The sequence below is a fragment of the Medicago sativa genome, chromosome 3, assembly GCF_051527215.1.
Source record: "Medicago sativa cultivar Bolivia chromosome 3, Bolivia_mono, whole genome shotgun sequence".
Taxonomy (NCBI): domain Eukaryota; kingdom Viridiplantae; phylum Streptophyta; class Magnoliopsida; order Fabales; family Fabaceae; genus Medicago; species Medicago sativa.
In genome coordinates this window covers 35810443-35830148 of record NC_140751.1, presented here as the reverse complement: position 1 = coordinate 35830148, position 19706 = coordinate 35810443, and the positions used below count along the sequence as shown (strand labels likewise).

Below are 19706 nucleotides of genomic sequence, written 5' to 3'. Positions count from 1 at the left end.
ATCATCAACATCACAATTCAACTTAATTTCATCAAAAATTCACCAATTCACCAATTTGCCACGACTTTCAACAACAACAACAAACTCATCAATAATTCATCATTCCAATGACACCCATTGCATCAATTCAGCAACAACATATGCCAAGATAACAACAACAACATTTGAACATGATTTTATCCACAATTCAACAACAGCAACTTCATTCATCATCAATTTATCAACCACAACATTTTTCATCATCAATTTCACTCAAGACCATGTTATATGCATATAAACCCATTTTGTCATGAAAATTCAACAACAACAACACAATTATCATACAAATCATGTTCTCAAGCATAACAACAACAATCATGCACGAATTTACATCAATTAAAATCAATTCATCAATTTCATAAAAATGGGTAAAAGGGAAAAGTTATGAAATTATGAGTGAAGTCTAACCCTCTTACCTCTAGCACCAAGAATCTCTAACCTAAACTTAAATTTAGCTCCTAGATGATGAATTCCTCTTCTAGCTCTAGCCTCCAACCCCTTTCTCTTGTTCTTCCTCTTCAACCCTTATCTTCTCTATATCTCTATTTCTCCTCAAATGAAAATGTTGGTGAAAAAACCCTATTTCTCTATTAACAAGAGTTTATATAGGTCCTATTTAATTGGGCTCAACTCAAAATATCTTAATGGGCCTAACCCATTTCTATTCCAACCCCAAAAATGTTACTACTCACTTAACAGTAAAATGTAATACTAACGGTCACCTACCGGTAAATAAATAAATTACTACACCCCCTAGCACTTAGTAAAATAGCAACTCTCACTAAGCACTAAAAATAATCCTCACCCAAATTACAAAATTACCCCCACTCATAAAATGACAAAAATGCCCCTAAGTCCAAAATGACTAAAATACCCTTCTAACACCGAATTCTACAATTCCCAACCAAAAATACACACAGAGGCAAATAATCACATAAGAACACATATAACACACATAAATAAATAATAAAATAAATCTAGAGAAAATCGGGCTGTTACATTCACAATACAAATCAGATACAGACTCTTAAGACTCTAGAATTTCTAAGATATGAACTTTGAAACAGAAATTCTAAGTGAACTTTGAATGCAGAACAATTTCAGCAGGGTTTTGGCACTTGTTAATTGTTGTTAAGTCTGATACCATTCTCTAAGTCTTCACTCCTTTATATAGAGGTGTGAAAGAGACGTTGTGAAATTGCCAGCACATCAAAAAGAGTCGTTTGAAGCGTTGATCAATCACCAATGATCTTTTGTCTGATATGGTAGTTGTCCTATGAAGGATCAATTTCAAATCCATTCTCATTGTGAAGGAACATCGTTACAGGAAAAGCTATTTTTCTTGTCTTGTAGCAGGGACAAAGCAGAGTAGTGGAGATAGTGGTTGTACACTTCGTACAACCAAAAATACATACAGAGGCAAATAATCAAGTAAGAACACATATAACACACATAAATAAATAATAAAATAAATCTAGAGAAAATTGGGCTGTTACATTCACAATACAAATCAGATACAGACTCTTAAGACTCTAGAATTTCTAAGATATGAACTTTGAAACAGAAATTCTAAGTGAACTTTGAATGCAGAACAATTTCAGCAGGGTTTTGGCACTTGTTAATTGTTGTTAAGTCTGATACCATTCTCTAAGTCTTCACTCCTTTATATAGAGGTGTGAAAGAGAGGTTGTGAAATTGCCAGCACATCAAAAAGAGTCGTTTGAAGCTTTGATCAATCACCAATGATCTTTTGTCTGATATGGTAGTTGTCCTATGAAGGATCAATTTGAAATGCATTCCCATTGTGAAGGAACATCGTTGCAGGAAAAGCTATTTTTCTTGTCTTGTAGCAGGGACAAAGTAGAGTAGTGGAGGTAGTGGTTGTACACTTCGTACAATTGTACTTTTGTCAACGCTTTTTGAAGATAAGCATCCAATGCCTTCAAATCCATTCAAGATGACCGTTGCTTCACACTTCTAGTCTTCTGCAATGCTTAGGCGACTTTAAATCCATTGAACAACCTTTGAAGCTTTAAGTTTTGCATCTCCTGATGACCTTCAGCTTCTGATGAGATGCTTCTGATGAAGTTGTTTCTGATGACGTCATCACTTCAGGAGCGCTTTGTCTTCAGGAGCACTTTTGACTTCAGGAGCACTTCTCTTCAGACACTTTAAGCTTCCTTTTTGTTGATACTTTAGCTCTCTTTTGTTCATCCAGAACCTTTTTAAGATGTCAAATTTTGTCTATGGTCCTGTACACTTGAAAAAATATTAGCTAGTCCAATTGAAATTTTTTAATACCTTGTTATCATCAAAACTCTCAAGGTTCAATGTTAAACACATTTTGTTCCAACAATCTCCCCCCCTTTTTGATGATGACAAACAATAGTATTTAAAATATGCAATTGTTGTTAATCCAATTAACAAGTTGACTAAGGGTTTGAGGTTTGCAAGCTCCCCCTGAGTCTAATAGTACTTTAAGGTAAGTTTTGTAAGCTCCCCCTGAGTTCTATTCAAGTTAATTAAATTCATCATTTAAGAACGAAATAACACTCAGAATATTCTCACATTAATAGACTAAGAGATTAGAAGTTGGTCCTATTAATTTAAAATGATTAAAAAAATTAAATTAATGGGGCTCAGAGCCTATAAATACTATACATACTACTCCCCCTTTTGTCATCAACAAAAAGTTTAAAAACTAAAGGCAAAAAGAAAGAAGTAAAAAAATGAGAAAAAAATATCTAAAAACATTAAATTGTAGTAGAGCAGACATGCAAATATATATATATATATGTATATATATATATATATATATATATCAGAGCATAATCATCAAAGTAAGACAATTTAAGTCAGAAGCAAAGTATGTTCAGAAGCAAAAACTTGTTCAGAAGTAAAAACTCAAGTCAGAAGCATAAAAAAAATTCTAAAAGATGCTAAGAGAAAAATTAAACAAGCTAAATGGCGTGCAACTAAGGTTGGGCTTCTTTGTTTAGCATATCCATCATCTGTTGTAGCATCAAGTTGGTCTTCTCGTGTTGCTTCTGCATATCTTCTTGCTTCTTTTGCATAGCTTCTTGCTGATGCTTCATCTCTAGCTTGAAATCCTCATTACTCTTAATCAGATCCTCTTATCTGATTCTAGCTTCCTCAAGCTTGACTTCAGTTGATGATTTATACTCTAGCAAGAGTAGCTTCTGCTCCATAAGCTCTTTCTTCAGCTTCCTGTTCTCTGATTCCAAAACAGCATTCCTTTGCAATAAACTCAGATCAGTAAATGCTGTCTTAAAGTTAATCTTGTTCAAGAAGCTCAAATTCAAATCCTTAGGATTCACACCAGAAGGAATAAAGTCAGTGATCTTTTATGCTTGGAGGACTCTGAAACCAGGTTCTGAGAATCTTGACTTTCTGCAGGTCTACTCCTCTCAGCCAGTCTTGAAACTGTTGTTGAGCTGAATCTTGTTCATCCAAGCATGTTCTCTAGAGCTCGGACAAGACAAAGTCAACTCTTTCTTTGAGTTTTCTCCACTGTTTCTCATAGTTGTCTGTGTGAGTAAGATTTTCCCTTGCTTGGATCAGCTTGAGTAACTCCTGAGATATATTCTCGGACACATGTTGTAACAAAGTAGAATCAAGGAATATGGTTGGTGGTGAAGGTATCTTTGTAGGTTTTGCAGGAGCAACAGGGACAATAGATCTATGTGATGATGATGATGGTTGGCTATTTGTGGAGTTTGGAGTTGAATAGCTGGTTGAGGGTTGATCAGGAACAGACTCTATAACCACAATAGAGAAAGATTGCTCAATCTCCATATCAGTAGCATCTAATGTGATTATGTTGTCAGGTTCACTGATGGTTTCAGGTATGGTAGATGCTAAGGTTTGCTCAGGAACAAGTTGTTCAGGAACAATGTGTTCAGGAACAACAGGTTCAGGTACTGAAACATGCTTAAATGTAGAAACATGTTCAGAGCTAGTGACATGATCAGAGCTAATTGTTGAGGCCATCTGTGGGTTGGGTGCTTATTGTTGGGGGCTTTCTAAATCAATTTCCATAGAAACTACCTCGGAGGTTTTCTCTGAGTTTTGCCTAACCTCTGGTAGTTCACCAAAGTAGTGACTAACCAGATTGTCTAGGACAGATGTTCCTTGGGTTTGGTTGGTTGGAGGTGATTGAGATGATGATGACTCAATAGTGACAGTAGGATCAACTATATTGAGTGGTTTGATTATTTGTTGGTGAAATGATGATGATACTTCAATATTCTCATCAGAGGGAACCATGTTAAGTGGTTGAATCATTGGTGGTCTTAATGGATTATTGCTAATAGGAAATCTATTGTAGAGATCTGCTTTTCTTTGAGACAAGCCAATGATTCTTTCATCTATATCAGTTCTAACAGGTTCATGAGAAATGTTGGTTTTAGGCTTTATGTGTTTGATTTTGTAGATTTGACCTAAAGGTATATCATCTGAGTCTGTGGATGATGATGAGGATGTGGATTGGGATGGTGATGATTGGGAGGAATCAGATTCTACTTCTATAACATTGTCAGTATGTGAGAAATCAGGATTACCTCTTTCATCAGCTTCTGGAGCAATAGCTTCTGATCTAGCAGCGATGTCCTCTTGAGCATCTCCACCAGCTTTCACAATCATCAATCCTTCAGCTTCTAAAACTGCCAGCTCTTGTAGTTCTTCAGTAGCTTGAACAATCTCTTGTGAATTTGTAGCTGTATCTTCTCTAGCAAGGATGGATGCAGGGATCTCAGTTTCTTTTGCAATCTCCACAGCCTTCTGGAGTGCAGCAGCAGCATCTTCAGCTTTCTTTCTCTTTACCTCTCTTGTAACCAAGTCAGTAGCAGCTTCTACACCTTCTACTTCCTCAGTCACATAGGCTGATTCCTTTAGCTTTCTGATAGCATCCTTCTCTTTCTTCTTTAAAATAGGAGGCTGTTCAGTAGCAGCAGCTTTTCCACTTCTGGTCCTCTTGGTCAGAACCTTACTTGTATCCAGGTCCTGAACTTCCTCTTGGATTGATGGTAAGCCAGAGCCACCAATCTTCATCTTTTCAGAAGCTTTCTCCTTTTTAGCCTTATTGGAAGGTTGCTCCTCTTCCAAGTACTCTTCTTTGGAGGTAGTCTTCCTCTTAGATTTTCTGCTCTTGGGTATATGCAGAGCACCACTATACATTTCCTCTGAAACGTCTTCTAGCCTAATGACTTGACCATATGTTTTGAAGTGGTCAGTGATGAAGTGCATCTGAACATCAATTGGGTCCTTCTTGCAAATGGGAGGAAAATCTTCCATCAGATTTGACTTAGCTTTGGACTCACTGATGTCAGTGCTGAGCTTCTTGTAGGCATCCCTAGTAATCCAAGACATGTTCCTGAGAGTCTTGCCATTGATCACCTTCCCAGTCTCAGTTTCAAGTTGCTTGTCAGTGAAGAAGTTGACAGCACTGAGAGCTCTCAGAATCCCTCCTTGATGAAGGATTTCTAATATCAGTCTCCCATAAGGAACCCAGCACCTGTTTTTCAGTTAGCTTTCACTTAGTTCCTTGATCATATGCTTGAATATGTACTTGGGCACATTGACTTTTTCCTGGTTGATGAAGTGGTGCAGGAAAACTCTATGTCCCAGTGAAGGTTGATCACTGCCACCACCTTTTGGTAGCAGATTCTCATTCTGTATCTTCAGGAGCAATTTCTTTTCCATGCTTAGATCAGCATACTTTCCTGGCATCTTGGAGTTGAATAAGGACATGTTGACAATGTCATTCCAAGGACTTATCTTGGGATTAGGTATCTCTAATCCTGAGTATTTACCAAAAGCATCTCTTCTGAGAACAGATGCTATTGCCCATTCTGAGATAAATACTGGAATTCCCATTATGCTTGATCTAATCTCTGTGCATCTGAACGGTTCCAGCCCCATTTCCTCTCTAGTCTTCCCTTTCAAGGTAGGGTCAACCAGAATCTTCTCTTTTTCTTCAATCTCTAAAGCATCTTTATCGTACACAGAGCTCTTACCTAGAAGTGCCTTACAAGATATTTATATGTTGGTCCATTCAACATATCAAAATATGGCATTTGCCCTTGTGCTTGGTAGTAACCTCTGATATCACATCCATGATAAGCGAGAGAGGTGAAGTCAACTGGATTCTCTGTTTGAATCCTTAACTCCCATTCTTCTAAGGACATAGTCCTTCCTTTAATCTCGTAAGCAGAAGCATCTTGTGAAGTTGATTCTGGAACTTCTTGTTGTTGTATGCTTGATTCAGGAACATAGCTTGATGATGCCATTGATGATGATGAAGATTTTAGGGTTCTAGGTTTTAAGTTGCAGAGAGCGCGTTTACTTCACAAGGAGAGGTTGAGAAAGGAAAGTGTTTTTTGTGAAGTGAGTAGTGTGTGAATTTGTCTAAGTGTTTTAGTAAAACGTTTGCAATTCAGTAAAGGGGACAAAAAAACACATCATTAATGACAAAGGGGGTGCGTGATAGTACATTCAAAGCTTAAATCATCATTGCCCTCTTACGTTATACAACCGTACACATAAGCCACGTCAGAAGTTCTCAGAGTAACTGCCAAGTTAGTGGGCCAGGTGTCACAAAAAAAGTAACGTCCAACATTTCCACTAACTCTGCTATTCAGAAGCACAAAACCCAGCTTCTGGATTTCAGATGCTGACGTCATCTTCAGAAGCACATTTTCCTCAGAACCTCAATAAAGAGCTTCTGATGGACCATAGCTTCTGGATATACTTCAGGACCTAAATTCCTATTCAGGAGCAACCAAATTTTAATCAGACACAAAGTGCATGTTCAAATTTTTCTTTATAAAATCAAATCTTTCCACAGTTAAAGGCTAAGTAAATATATCAGCCCACTGATTTTCAGTATCAATGAATTGTATATCTAAAATTCCTTTTTGAACATAGTCTCTGATAAAGTGGTGTTTGATTTCAATATGCTTGGCTCTAGAATGTAGAATTGGATTCTTTGACAAACAAATAGCAGCAGTATTATCATAGTAGATGGGAATACTGTTAGCATTAATCTGATAGTCTTCCAACTGATGTTTCATCCAAAGTAGTTGTGTACAACAACTTGCAGCTGAGATGTATTCTGCTTCTGCTGTAGACATAACAATAGTTGCTTGTCTTTTGCTAGCCCAGGATATCAGATTATCACCCAGAAATTGACAATTGCGCCACTGGTTGAGTTTCTTTCAATCCTATCACCAACATAATCAGAATCACGAAATCCAACCAACTGATAATCTAAGGATTTCCTATAAAGGAGTCCAAGATTAGTTGTTCCTTTCAAATACCTGAAGATTCTCTTAACAACTGTTAAATGTGATTCTCTAGGATCTGATTGGAATCTTGCACACAAGCATACATTGAATAAAATATCTGGCCTAGATGTAGTGAGGTATAACAAAGAACCAATCATACCTCTGTACAGCTTCTAATATACTTTTGTTCCAGTATCTTCTTTGCTTAAGATGCAGGTTGGATGCATTGGAGTGTTCATCACTTTACAATCTTCCAGCTTGAACTTCTTCAGAAGCTCCTTAGTATATTTTTTTTGATGAACATACACTCCATCCTTGCTTTGATTAATTTGAATTCCAAGGAAGAACTTCAGCTCTCCCATCATACTCATTTCAAATATATCCTGCATTAACTTAGAAAATTCCTTGCAAAGAGATGCATTAGTAGAACCAAATATTATATCATCAACATATATCTTCACAACAAGAATGTCTTTCTCAAGTGTCCTTCTGAAGAGTGTTGGGTCAGCTTGGCCTCTTTTAAAATCATTTTTGATCGAGAAATTACTTAGTCTATCATACCAAGCTCTGGGAGCTTGTTTCAACCCATATAGTGATTTCATAAGTTTGTAAACATGGTTAGGATGCTTAAGATCCTCAAAACCAGGAGGTTGCTTGACAAACACTTCTTCTTCAATGACTCCGTTAAGAAATTCACTCTTGACATCCATTTGATATAATATTATGCCATGATCAACTGCATAGGATAGAAGTAACCTGATTGCTTCCAATCTTGCAACTGGAGCAAATGTTTCAGTATAATCAATGCCTTCTTGTTGACTGTAACCTTGTGCAACAAGTCTTGCTTTGTTGTTGGTTACTTCACCTTGTTCATTCAACTTGTTTCTGAATACCCATTTTGTTCCAATAATATTCTTATGCTGAGGTTTGGGTACCAGATTCTACACATCATTTCTTTGAAACTGATTAAGCTCTTCCTACATAGCAAATATCCATCCATCATCTGAAAGTGCTTCATCAACTGTAGCAGGTTCAATCACAGATAACAGTCCTATCATTGACTCTTCTTGTCTGAAGTATGATCTTGTTCTTCTAGGACTCTCTTTGTTTCCAATGATTTGATTCTCAGGATGTGAAGACTTGTACTTGAATGTATTCTTGGATTGATCACTTGAATTCCAGTATTCATCAGAAGCAACTTCATCTTGTGATTCTGAGGTGGGTTCAGCTTCCGGACTGTCTTTGGATTCAGCTATCTGATCAGGTTCTGGAGTATTCAGGAACCAGTATCTCTGCAAAACTTTCATCTTGCTCTGGAGTTTTACTTCCAGGCTCTTTGTCATCAAATTTTACGTGCATTGATTCTTCAACACAATGTGTTTCTGAATTATACACTCTGTATGCCTCTGACCTTTCAGAGTAACCTAAAAAGATTCATCTTTGGGCCTTGGCATCAAATTTCTTTAGGTAGAGCTTGTTATTTAGAATGTAACAAGTACATCCAAATTGATGAAAGTAAGAGTAAGAGATATTGGGTCTTCTTCCCTTAAAGAGTTCATATGTTGTTTTCTCCAAGATAGGTCTGATATATATTCTATTTTGGACATAACATGCTGTATTCACTGCTTCTGCCCAGAAATGTTTAGCCAAATTATTTTCATGAATCATGGTTCTAGCCATTTCTTGTAAAGTTCTATTCTTCCTCTCTACAACCCCATTTTGTTGTGGAGTTCTAGGAGAAGAGAATTCATGGACAATTCCAAGTTTTTCACAAAAGTTTTCAAATGGCTCATTTTCAAATTCTCCACCATGATCACTTCTAACTTTCAAAATTTTCATTTCTTTTTCAGACTGTATTTGAGTGCAGAAGTTACTGAATACATCATAAGCATTATCCTTACTTTTCAGGAATTTTACCCAAGTCCATCTGCTGTAATCATCAACAATAACCAATCCATATTTACTTCCATATAAGGATGCAGTGCAAACTGGTCCAAATAAATCAATATGAAGTAATTCCAAGGGTGTGGAGGTTGAAACAATGTCTTTTGTTTTAAAAGATGATTTCACAATTTTTCCCTTCTGGCATGCATCACAAAGTGCATCTGAATGATAGTCAATGTCTGGTAGGCCTTTGACAAGTTGTGACTTACTAAGCTTAGAGATTAATCTCCAGTTAACATGCCCCAACCTTCTATGCCACATCCATTTCTTATCATTCACTGACAGAAGACAAATCACCTTCTGGTCAATCAGTTCAGAAAAATTGATTTTATAGACATTTTCCATTCTTTTTCCCTTGAATACTATGGATTTATTTTCTTTGTTGATTACAGTGCAGTTGGTCTTTTCAAACATCACATCATAACCATTGTCACAAAACTGACTGATACTCAATAGGTTATGTTCAAGACCATCTACCAACCACACATTATTAATTTAGATAGAGGAGTTACCAATAGTTCCCGTACCAATGATCTTGCTAGACTGAGTCTTGGAGCAAAAGAAAGGAGAATTGGAGCTGATTCGTGCCAAAAATATAAAAGATCTCATGTAAAAATATATTGTGCAAGGATTCATGTCAAAAATACGAGTATCTCATACAAAAATATCCTTTGCAAAGAGATTGAAGATCTTGTACAATAATATGACAAGAGGCGCGCCCCCTTTGGTCCTTTTGCTGCTTTTGCTTCAAGAATAAGCTACCTGTTTTGACCAAAAAGCTCGTGGTTTCTTGTGGAACATTCTACTCTATAGTTTCTTAGGTTTTAAGTCGACAATAAGACTATAAATAGAGAGCCATCTATCATTAACATTCATCTTTTGTTCTTGCAATAAAAGTTCACCTTTATTTTATTATTTACTTTTATGTTCTTCTTCTTCTTCTTCTTCTTCTCTTTTATGTCTACAATGAACGTCAGTGAGTAGACTTCTCTTGTCTTGGGATTGTTGGATAAGTCTATTGACATAATCCTAATCAAACCAAGCTTTAACCTTAATTTTATGTAACCCTAATTTCTAATCTAAATTCACCGTTTTAACATGAATTAACCATTATCAAACTGTGGAAACGAAAGTGGAGGGTTTGATAATTGTTAATCCATCATCTCAAATATCAATTCATAATGCGAACGCGGAGCTTTGATATTGGAACAAGTGAATTTAGTCAAGAATTGCGAAGGCAGCTAAATAGTCTTTGTAATTCTTGAGACATGGATAGTTTCATTCCTTACAAGCTTCTTCTAGTAATCAAATCAACTAAATAGGTTTGGTTCCTAGAGGTAAACTCTCACTGGACTTGGTCGGAATGGTGAGGGGCTAAAGGGAAACCGATCTTTAGAAATTAGGTGTAAACATAAAGTTATAAGTTAAGGTTTTATTATTTTCCCAAGGCTCCCTTTTATTTTTATTATTTATAATCTCAAACTCTCATCTAATCATTATTTAAAGTTAATTGAATTCATAACTCCCTGTCGGAACGATATCTTTTTATTACTACAACGGTAAACCGTGCATTTGCGGTTTATCCTATCAAGTTTTTGGCGCCGTTGCCGGGGAGTTATTGCAATTTGATTAATTTTTTTTAACGATTAGATTGAAAAAAAAATCTTTTTTTTTATTTTCTTTTTTTTCTTTTTCTATTTCTTCTTATGCCTTTAACTTCTTGGTAAGCATAAAATAATAACGATATGGCTGAGGAACGCACTCTTAAAGACTATGCAATCCCATCTTCAGATGAGTCTTACGATGTTATTGTGTACCCAACAGTTGAGGACAATTTTGAAATAGAACCTGCACTTATTCACTTAGTGCATCAAAATCAATTTTTCGGATCACCCACTGAGGATCCGAATTTCAACCTTTTTAAGACTCAGTAGAACCTTGAATGAAAACCAAGAGGCCGTAAGGCTGCACCTCATTCCTTTTTCCTTAGGGGATAGAGCTAGTGCTTGGTTTCATTCACTGGAAATTGGTTCTATCACTTCATGGCACCAATTGAAGCAAGCTTTTCTTGCCCGATTCTTTCCCTATTATAAAACTGTTCAATTAAGGAATCAAATCACACAATTAACTCAAAAAGATGGAGAATCTCTTTACGATGCTTGGGAGCGTTTCAAAGAAATGCTTAGACTTTGTCCCCATCATGGTTTAGAGAATTGGCTTACTATTCACACTTTTTATAATGGTCTTTTGTGTACCACAAAAATGTATGTTGATGCAGCTGCAGGTGGAGATTTGATGAATAAAACAGACACAGTAGCATATGCTTTGATCGAGGACATGGCACAAAACCACTATCAGTGGACCTACGGAAGGGACATCACTAATCTTGCTCCTTCACCCTCTAAAAAAGAGGTAGGTATGTATGAAATTTCTTCCCTTGATCATCTAGCTGCTAAAGTTGATGCACTCATACAAAAATTTGATAAAATAATTACTAGTGCTGTCACACCTGCCCCTATATCACCTCTTTGTGAAGTTTGTGGTGTATTTGGCCATATTGACATTGATTGCCAACTAGGTAGTGTTGTTAGAAGACCTGAGCAAGTAAATTACGCTCAATATAATCAAGGGTTTATGAACGGTCAATTTTTTTTTCAAAACCCTTAAAATCTTTTTGGACAACAAACAACACCACACAGTTATGCAAACAACCAAAGAGTCCCTCAAAAATCCAGCTTGGAACTTTTTTTTAGAAAATTATTGTATAAATCAATCCGAGCAGCTCCAAGAGCTTAAAAATCAAACTGAATTTTTGAAGGACTCTCTTGCCAAACGTACATCGAAAGTAGACTCCATAGTTACTCACAGTAAGATGCTAGAGACTCAGACTTCTCAAGTGCCCCAACAGGTGGCTACTTCCTCTCAAACCTCCGAAGTCCTTCTAGGCCAAACTGAAACCAACCCCAAAGACCATATAAGTGTTATTACTCTTAGGGATGGGAAACAATTAGAGGACCCCGTTGTGAAAGTTAAGAACAATGAAGGAGAGATAGAGAGTGATGTGCCTCAAGGTGAGAAAGCCATAGGGGAGAATGAAAAGCCATTTGTTTCACCATCTCATGAGACTAGTGTACATTGAAATAAAACCTTAAGAGAGACATGAGTTTTCAATTGTATTGCCATATGTTAATCTTTTTGTTGCTGCTATGTCTATGCCTTTTGCTTGAGGACAAGCAAAGATTCAAGTGTGGGGGAGTTTGATGAGTCAATAATTAGTTAGTTTTAATATAATATTTAAGTCCTTTTTAATTATATTTGAGTTTATTTTATTTAAGTTTATTTCCTTTTTAGAACTCTTTTACTACAATTGCAAGTTACTATATTTCAAGAACAAATATTCTAAAGATTGAGTCTTGGAGCAAAAGAAAGGAGAATTGGAGCTAATCTGTGCCAAAAATATAAAAGATCTCATGTAAAAATATATTGTGCAAGGATTCATGTCAAAAATACGAATATCTCATACAAAAATATCTTGTGCAAAGAATTTGAAGATCTTGTACAATATGACAAGAGGCGCGCCCCCTTTGGTCCTTTTGCTGCTTTTGCTTCAAGAATAAGCTACCTGTTTTGACCAAAAAGCTCGTGGTTTCTTGTGGAACATTCTACTGTATAGTTGCTTAGGTTTTAAGTCAATAATAAGACTATAAATAGAGAGCCATCTATCATTAACATTCATCTTTTTTTCTTGGAATAAAAGTTCACCTTTATTTTATTATTTACTTTTATGTTCTTCTTCTTCTCTTTTATGTCTACCATGAACGTTAGGGAGTAGACTTCTCTTGTCTTGGGATTGTTGGATAAGTCTAATGACATAATCCTAATCAAACCAAGCTTTAACCTTAATTTTATGTAACCCTAATTTCTAATCTAAATTCACCGTTTTAACATGAATTAACCATTATCAAACTGTGGAAACGAAAGTGGAGGGTTTGATAATTGTTAATCCATCATCTCAAATATCAATTCATAATGCGAACGCGGAGCTTTGATATTGAAACAAGTTAATTTAGTCAAGAATTGCAAAGGCAGCTAAATAGTCTTTGCAATTCTTGAGACATGGGTAGTTTCAATCCTAAGAAGCTTCTTCTAGTAATCAAATCAGCTAAATATGTTTGGTTGCTAGAGGTAAACTCTCACTGGACTTGGTTGGAAAGGTGAGGGGCTAAAGGGAAACCGGTCTTTAGAAATTAGGTGTAAACCATTACTTCAGGTGTAAGTTTGGTAGCTTCTGGTTAACCATTACTTCAGGTTTATCAACCTTTGGTTTTGGTTTTCTAGGAGCAGTAACTGCTTTGTTCTTCTGAAACTTAGACTTCATGACCTCAGATTCAGGTTTCAACAGACTCTGTGGAACAGGTTTTAATCTCTTCAGAATCTTTATCTTTGAAGTCTTTGAATCAGAGTTTGTCATTACCTTTGGCTTAGAGTTCTTTGGCTTTGATGTAGTCTTAGCCTTAGAACTAGGAGCTTCATGTTCTGACTGAACTACAATTTCCAACTTAACACTTTCAGGTACAAAGAAGGTTTTCTATCCTTCCTTGATGCATTCACAACAAGCTTTGAGACTGATTTCATTAGGTTTCCCTCTTGGAAATCCAATCCCTTTACCATTGTTTCTGTAAATGCTGTAAATCATTGAAGTAACTTTGCTTCTGTCAATACAAGATATAATGAAATCTTCAAGAGTTATCTCATGCTTACTTAAAGATTTTCCATTACATTTTTCTTGTAGCTTCTGACAAAGATACTTGAGCTTCTCTTCATAAGTTTTACAAATGAAGTCAAAGCCTCTAAGTCCTTCTTCAGAAGCTTTCAGATCCTATAGAGTTGATTCTTGTTGTTTCATCAAAACAACATATTTTTCTCTTAAATCTTTCAACTCATTGGTTCTAAGCTCAAAATGTGTAAGGAGTTCTTTAGGAGACTCAACAAGTTCTTCTCTGGGAATTTTGGAATATACCTCATTTTCATCTTCAGAGTCTGAATCAGGATCTTCTTTCTTGGAGCTCTTGTAGCCACCTCTCTTACTTAGAAACTTCATAATCTTCCTTGCCAGATACTCAAGCTTGTTGGAGAGCATAACCATCTTCTTAGTAGGATCTTCATCAGAGTCTCCATCATGTGACTCATCTTCAGATTCAATAACTTTAAGAGCTTTTGATGACCTCCCTTTAGATGGTAGAACAATAGATTTACTCTTCTTGAAAGGTTCATGTTCATTAAGACTAATCTCATGAACTTTGAGACAGCTGACAAGATCTTCAACACTTAAAGTGTTTAAATCTTTAGCTCCCCCAATAACTGTAACCTTAGGTCTCCATCTAGTAGGCAAGCTTCTTAGTATCTTGCTGATATGATCAGAAGCAACATAACTCTTCTTCAGTATTTGTAGTCCAGAGACTAAGGTTCGAAACCTTGAGTACATCTCCTCAATAGTTTCATCATCCTTCATCTTGAACAACTCATACTGATGTACAAGCATAAGAGCTTTTGAATCTTTGACTTTCTTGCTGCCTTCATAATTAGAACAGAGAGAAGCAAACATTGCTTTAGCAGGGGATTTGTCACTCATCTTCATATACTCTGCTTTAGGTATAGCAGTGACAAGTGCTCCTCTGATAATATGATGCTTCTTATAGAGTTTCTTCAGAGCAGGAGCGTGTTTCTTTCTGTCAACAGCAGCTCCTTCTTCATCAAGGACCAAGTCACCAACACCACCTTCAAGTATGTCCCATAGTTCTTCATCTAAACCTATGACATAGCTGTAGAAGTTGGTTTTCCATCAAGAAAATTCTTCAGAATCTCCATTAAACTTATGAATCTTTCCAAAGTTAGATTTCTTGCTGTCACCATAGTCATATGGAACAGTTTTGTTGTGCGCGGGTCCAGCATTGGAGGATTCACCAGACATGTTTTTCTCAGATCTTTTTCTGTTACACTGTTAAGTGTTAAGACAACAGACCAAGGCTCTAGATACCAATTGAAGGTGAGAAAAACACAAGAAGGGGGGTTGAATTGTGTTAGCTTTTTCTTCATTTTCTTCCAAGTAGAAACACACTGGCCAGAAGCAAATAGAGACTGCTTCTGAAGTGATATTCAGTACTAACTTGCAGCGGATAAAAACAGAGAGAGAGAGAGAGAGAGAGAGAGAGAGAGAGAGAAGAAAGACACAAAGCAATTATACAGGTTCCTTCCACAAACCGGAAGTAGTCCTGTCCCCCTTGCACTTCCAAGGAGAGTTCACTATAATGTAGCTAAACTTAGCAAGAGACTTCAAACTGCTCAAGCACACAAGCAAGAGACTTCCTATGTTCCTGAACACAATCAAGAGACTTCTATTGCTCAAGCACAACTACAAGAGACTTCTAATCAAACAAGATTACAAAAAAAATGTTTGAGGTTGAACACTTGATATACAATTAGTGGTGTTCACAATACAAATCAGATACAGACTCTTAAGACTCTAGAATTTCTAAGATATGAACTTTGAAACAGAAATTCTAAGTGAACTTTGAATGCAGACCAATTTCAGCAGAGTTTTGGCACTTGTAAATTATTGTTAAGTCTGATACCATTCTCTAAGTCTTCACTCCTTTATATAGAGGTGTGAAAGAGATGTTGTGAAATTGGCAGCACATCAAAAAGAGTCGTTTGAAGCTTTGATAAATTACCAATGTTCTTTTGCCTGATATTGTAGTTGTCCTATGAAAGATCAATTTGAAATGCCTTCCCATTGTGAAGGAACATCATTGCAGGCAGAGCTATTTTTCTTGTCTTGTAGCAGAGACAAAACAGAGTAGTGGAGGTAGGTGTTGTACACTTCGTACAATTGTACTTTTGTGAACGCTTTTTGAAGATAAGCATCCAATGCCTTCAAATCCATTCAAGATGACCGTTGCTTCACACTTCTAGTCTTCTGCAATGCTTAGGCGACTTTAAATCCATTGAACAACCTTTGAAGCTTTAAGTTTTGCATCTCCTGATGAACTTCAGCTTCTGGTGATCTTCAGCTTCTGATGAGATGCTTCTGATGAACTTGCTTCTGATGACGTCATCACTTCAGGAGCGCTTTGTCTTCAGGAGCACTTCTCTTCAGACGCTTTAAGCTTCCTTTTTGTTGATACTTTAGCTCTCTTTTGTTCATCCAAAACATTTTTAAGATGTCAAATTTTGTCTATGGTCCTGTACACTTGAACAAATATTAGCTAGTCCAATTGACAATTTTTAATACCTTGTTATCATCAAAACTCTCAAGGTTCATTGTTAAACAAAATTTGTTCCAACAGACGACACAAGCTCAAAACCTTCCGACAGACCCGAACAAAATTTGAAACCAACTGTTAGCCTGTAAATTTGAAAGCTAATTTAATATGGTCAACACTTGTTTGACCTTTTTACTTTGCAGGAATCGAAAAGCTTTCTCATTGCAATTGAAGAATCTTGACGAAACATCAAGACTAAGGCGCATAGTCAAAATTTTGACAAGGCAAGGCTGAAAGAGTATTCTCGCGTCGAAGTAAAGCAAAAGGGCGGGAAAGCACGATTTCAAGCAATGAAACGATTTCCAAGTAGTGGAGACGTGAGACAAGTAGTTGTCAAAGATGGAGGAAGTGCTGATCATGGGCTTAGTGGTTCACCATCTAGTTTTTTAGTATAAATAGTAGTTTCCAAGCCGAAAAGTGGATCGCAAATCATATACAAAATTCTACAACACTCAAACTACCTGTGTCTAGGGAAACGAGTTATATAGAATATATGTAAACTGATTTGTAGACCACCCCTTTTATTTTAATGCATTGCATTTTACCTTTTCCTTGAGTTTACGTGCGTAAACTTACTTTTATCTTCATTAATTTTAAACTTTTTACTTGCAAACTCATACCTGTCGAGAGACAGTGCCTTTTCATTCAAACTCATCCTGCTTTCTAAGCAACCTGAGTGCATTTCGTGGCATTTTTTAAAACCTTTTCCTATAATAAACCTTTGCACAACGGTCTTGAGATTTCTAATTCGATCTCGCTTCTAATAATCAGAACTAGCCCCCGTTTTCCAAAGTCACAGGCAAACAAATTGGCACGCCCAGTGGGACCCAGTTTATGCAATTGATTTTCAAAAACTTTTTCAAAAATCAAAAACCGTTTTCAAAAACTTTTTTAAAAATACATCTCTTTGAAGAGATCCTTTTTTAGAATTTTGTTACTATTTTCGGGTAACTTTATTGCTAAAAACACCAAGATTGTTTGTGTATGCATTTTAGAAGTGGTAAATCTATGGCTCGTGCCAATTCATCCTCTTCAAAATCATCTTCACAAGCACAACCTTTACAAGCGACCTCTCCTTTGGGAGATTTAAACGTGTCAACCCTTGTGGGGGCAACCATGGCTATGCCAGGCTCGACAGAAATGGGAGTAACCGCTCCTTCGACCGTTGCTACGTCCTTTCAAATGACATGACCAGAAATGGGAACCGTTATACCCTCATTCACTGCTGCTGTTCCTTCGACTACCAGCATGTCAAGTACTTGTGCTTCTTCAAACAGGCCTAGGCTTGATGATCGAAATGTAAATGTACAGAACATTTCGAGGGAACAGCCGTATGGTATGCCAACTTCAATGATGGCAAATGTATATAATAGTGCTGTCATTTTTGCAGACCAAGCAAATCCATTCACAATGCACAACGTACATAGTCCCTCAAGTTCTAGCATTTTTGGTCGGAATACTCTACCACCGTTGACATCAGATTCGATGAATTGTTAAGACAACAAATGGATGAGAGTAACCACAAAATGGTTAATTTGTTAACACAACAAATTGATACCGTGTTTAATCCTTTGATAAGGGACACAAACCGGAGTTACCAAGCTTTAACCACACAAATGGGGAGAATAGCAGATTTCTTTGCACCCCCACAACCGGTTTACCAACCGGTTACACAAGTATAAAATTAAAAACCGTTGCGATTAGTTGAACAAATGGTTCAGAGGCTACAACTTGTGCCTCAGCCCCAACCGGTCGAACCAGTTATACAGGGTCAACCTGAAGTGATCCTGATAGATTGAAATGATAATGTCGATGAAGTTGTTTGGAATGTCCGACAACAAAACATCGGAGTACATAAAAATATAGCCAATTTGGTCGAAAATATAATGGCTCAAATTGGTCTAAATATTGGCCTGCATAGGTCAAACTTTGTTTCTCCTTTGTCGGAATTGGTATTACAATTTGAACATCTAAGGGGTTATAAAATTCCTAAGTTCACCAAATTTGGAGGGGATACCAGTGAGTCCACTGTCAACATATCGCAAGATATTTGACGGAGGCAGGAGACCTAGCAAATGATGAGAATTTGATGTTGAAATTCTTCCCCAATTCTCTAACAAAGAATGCCTTCACATGGTTTACTACTCTTGCACCGCAGTCGATCCAACAATGGACTGAATTGGAAAAGTTATTCCACGAACAATTCTACATGGGCCAATCTAAGATCATTCTAAAAGAATTGGTGAGTGTTAAGAGAAGTTCCACTGAATCCATTGATGATTATCTCAATGGATTCAGATTGTTAAAGGCAAGATGTTTCACTCAAGTGCCTGAACATGAGTTAGTCGAAATGGCTGCTGGTGGCCTAGATTAATCCATTCGGAAGAAACTCGACACTCAACACTTGAGAGATATGGCCCGGTTGGCCGACAGAGTTCAACATGTCGAAAGACTAAAGGCTGAAAAAGCTAGAACTCAGAGACATTTCAAGAAAGAAAAGGTTGCTTTTGTCGCTTCAGAAGAAAGCAACCAAGAATTCGACATAGCTTTTGGCGATGTCGAAAAAAAGGAGGTTGATATTGCTGAGTTGAATCCAGGGCTCCCTTATACATGTAAATTGTTAAGGCCCTCCGATGGGAATAATCCTGTCGAAACAAGCAATGAAAGATATGTCACCAAGACATATACATTTGATGTAACCAAATGCGACGAGTTTTATGATCTCTTAGTTGCTGATGGTCAAGTGGTAGTTCCTAAGGATGTAAAAATCCCACCACTAGAACAATGTTAGAAAAGAGGTTTTTGTAAGTATCATAACTTCTTGGGACATAACACCTCTCGATGTTCTCTTTTCAGGGGTTTGGTTCATAAGCTTTTTAATGAAGGCAGACTGAAGTTTGGAAACAAACCAAAGCCTCAAATGCAAGTAGACTCTGATCCCTTGAAAGATGCGAGTATGATGTACGCTGACATTGCAGGCTGCAATATGGTCGAAGCAATTATTGATGATGTCGAGAACCTGTCTGTCGAAGTAGAAGTAGAAGCAGAAACTGAGGTTGCAGAATGTCAAATGGTGGACATCACTAAAGATGCATAA

At 36.8% G+C, this 19706-nt stretch overlaps 2 protein-coding genes and 1 non-coding gene across 3 annotated transcripts; 1 reads left to right on the top strand and 2 right to left on the bottom strand.

Moving 5' to 3' along the window:
- Positions 1-4065: 4065 nt before the first annotated feature.
- LOC146937363 (uncharacterized) lies at positions 4066-6347 on the bottom strand. The gene is made up of 3 exons (XM_085749407.1): positions 6158-6347; positions 5627-6074; positions 4066-5572 (listed from the first exon to the last, which is right to left on the bottom strand). Exons 1-3 carry the CDS (start codon positions 6345-6347, stop codon positions 4066-4068), a joined length of 2145 nt encoding a protein of 714 aa, XP_085605533.1.
- A 5040-nt stretch (positions 6348-11387) lies between these two features.
- LOC146937362 (small nucleolar RNA R71) lies at positions 11388-11494 on the bottom strand. The gene has a single exon (XR_015033692.1). It is a non-coding gene; the product is annotated as a small nucleolar RNA R71 (small nucleolar RNA).
- Positions 11495-19022: 7528 nt separating this feature from the next.
- LOC146937361 (uncharacterized) lies at positions 19023-19706 on the top strand. The gene is made up of 2 exons (XM_085749406.1): positions 19023-19395; positions 19495-19706. The coding sequence occupies exons 1-2, from the start codon at positions 19023-19025 to the stop codon at positions 19704-19706; spliced, it is 585 nt and encodes a 194-aa protein (XP_085605532.1).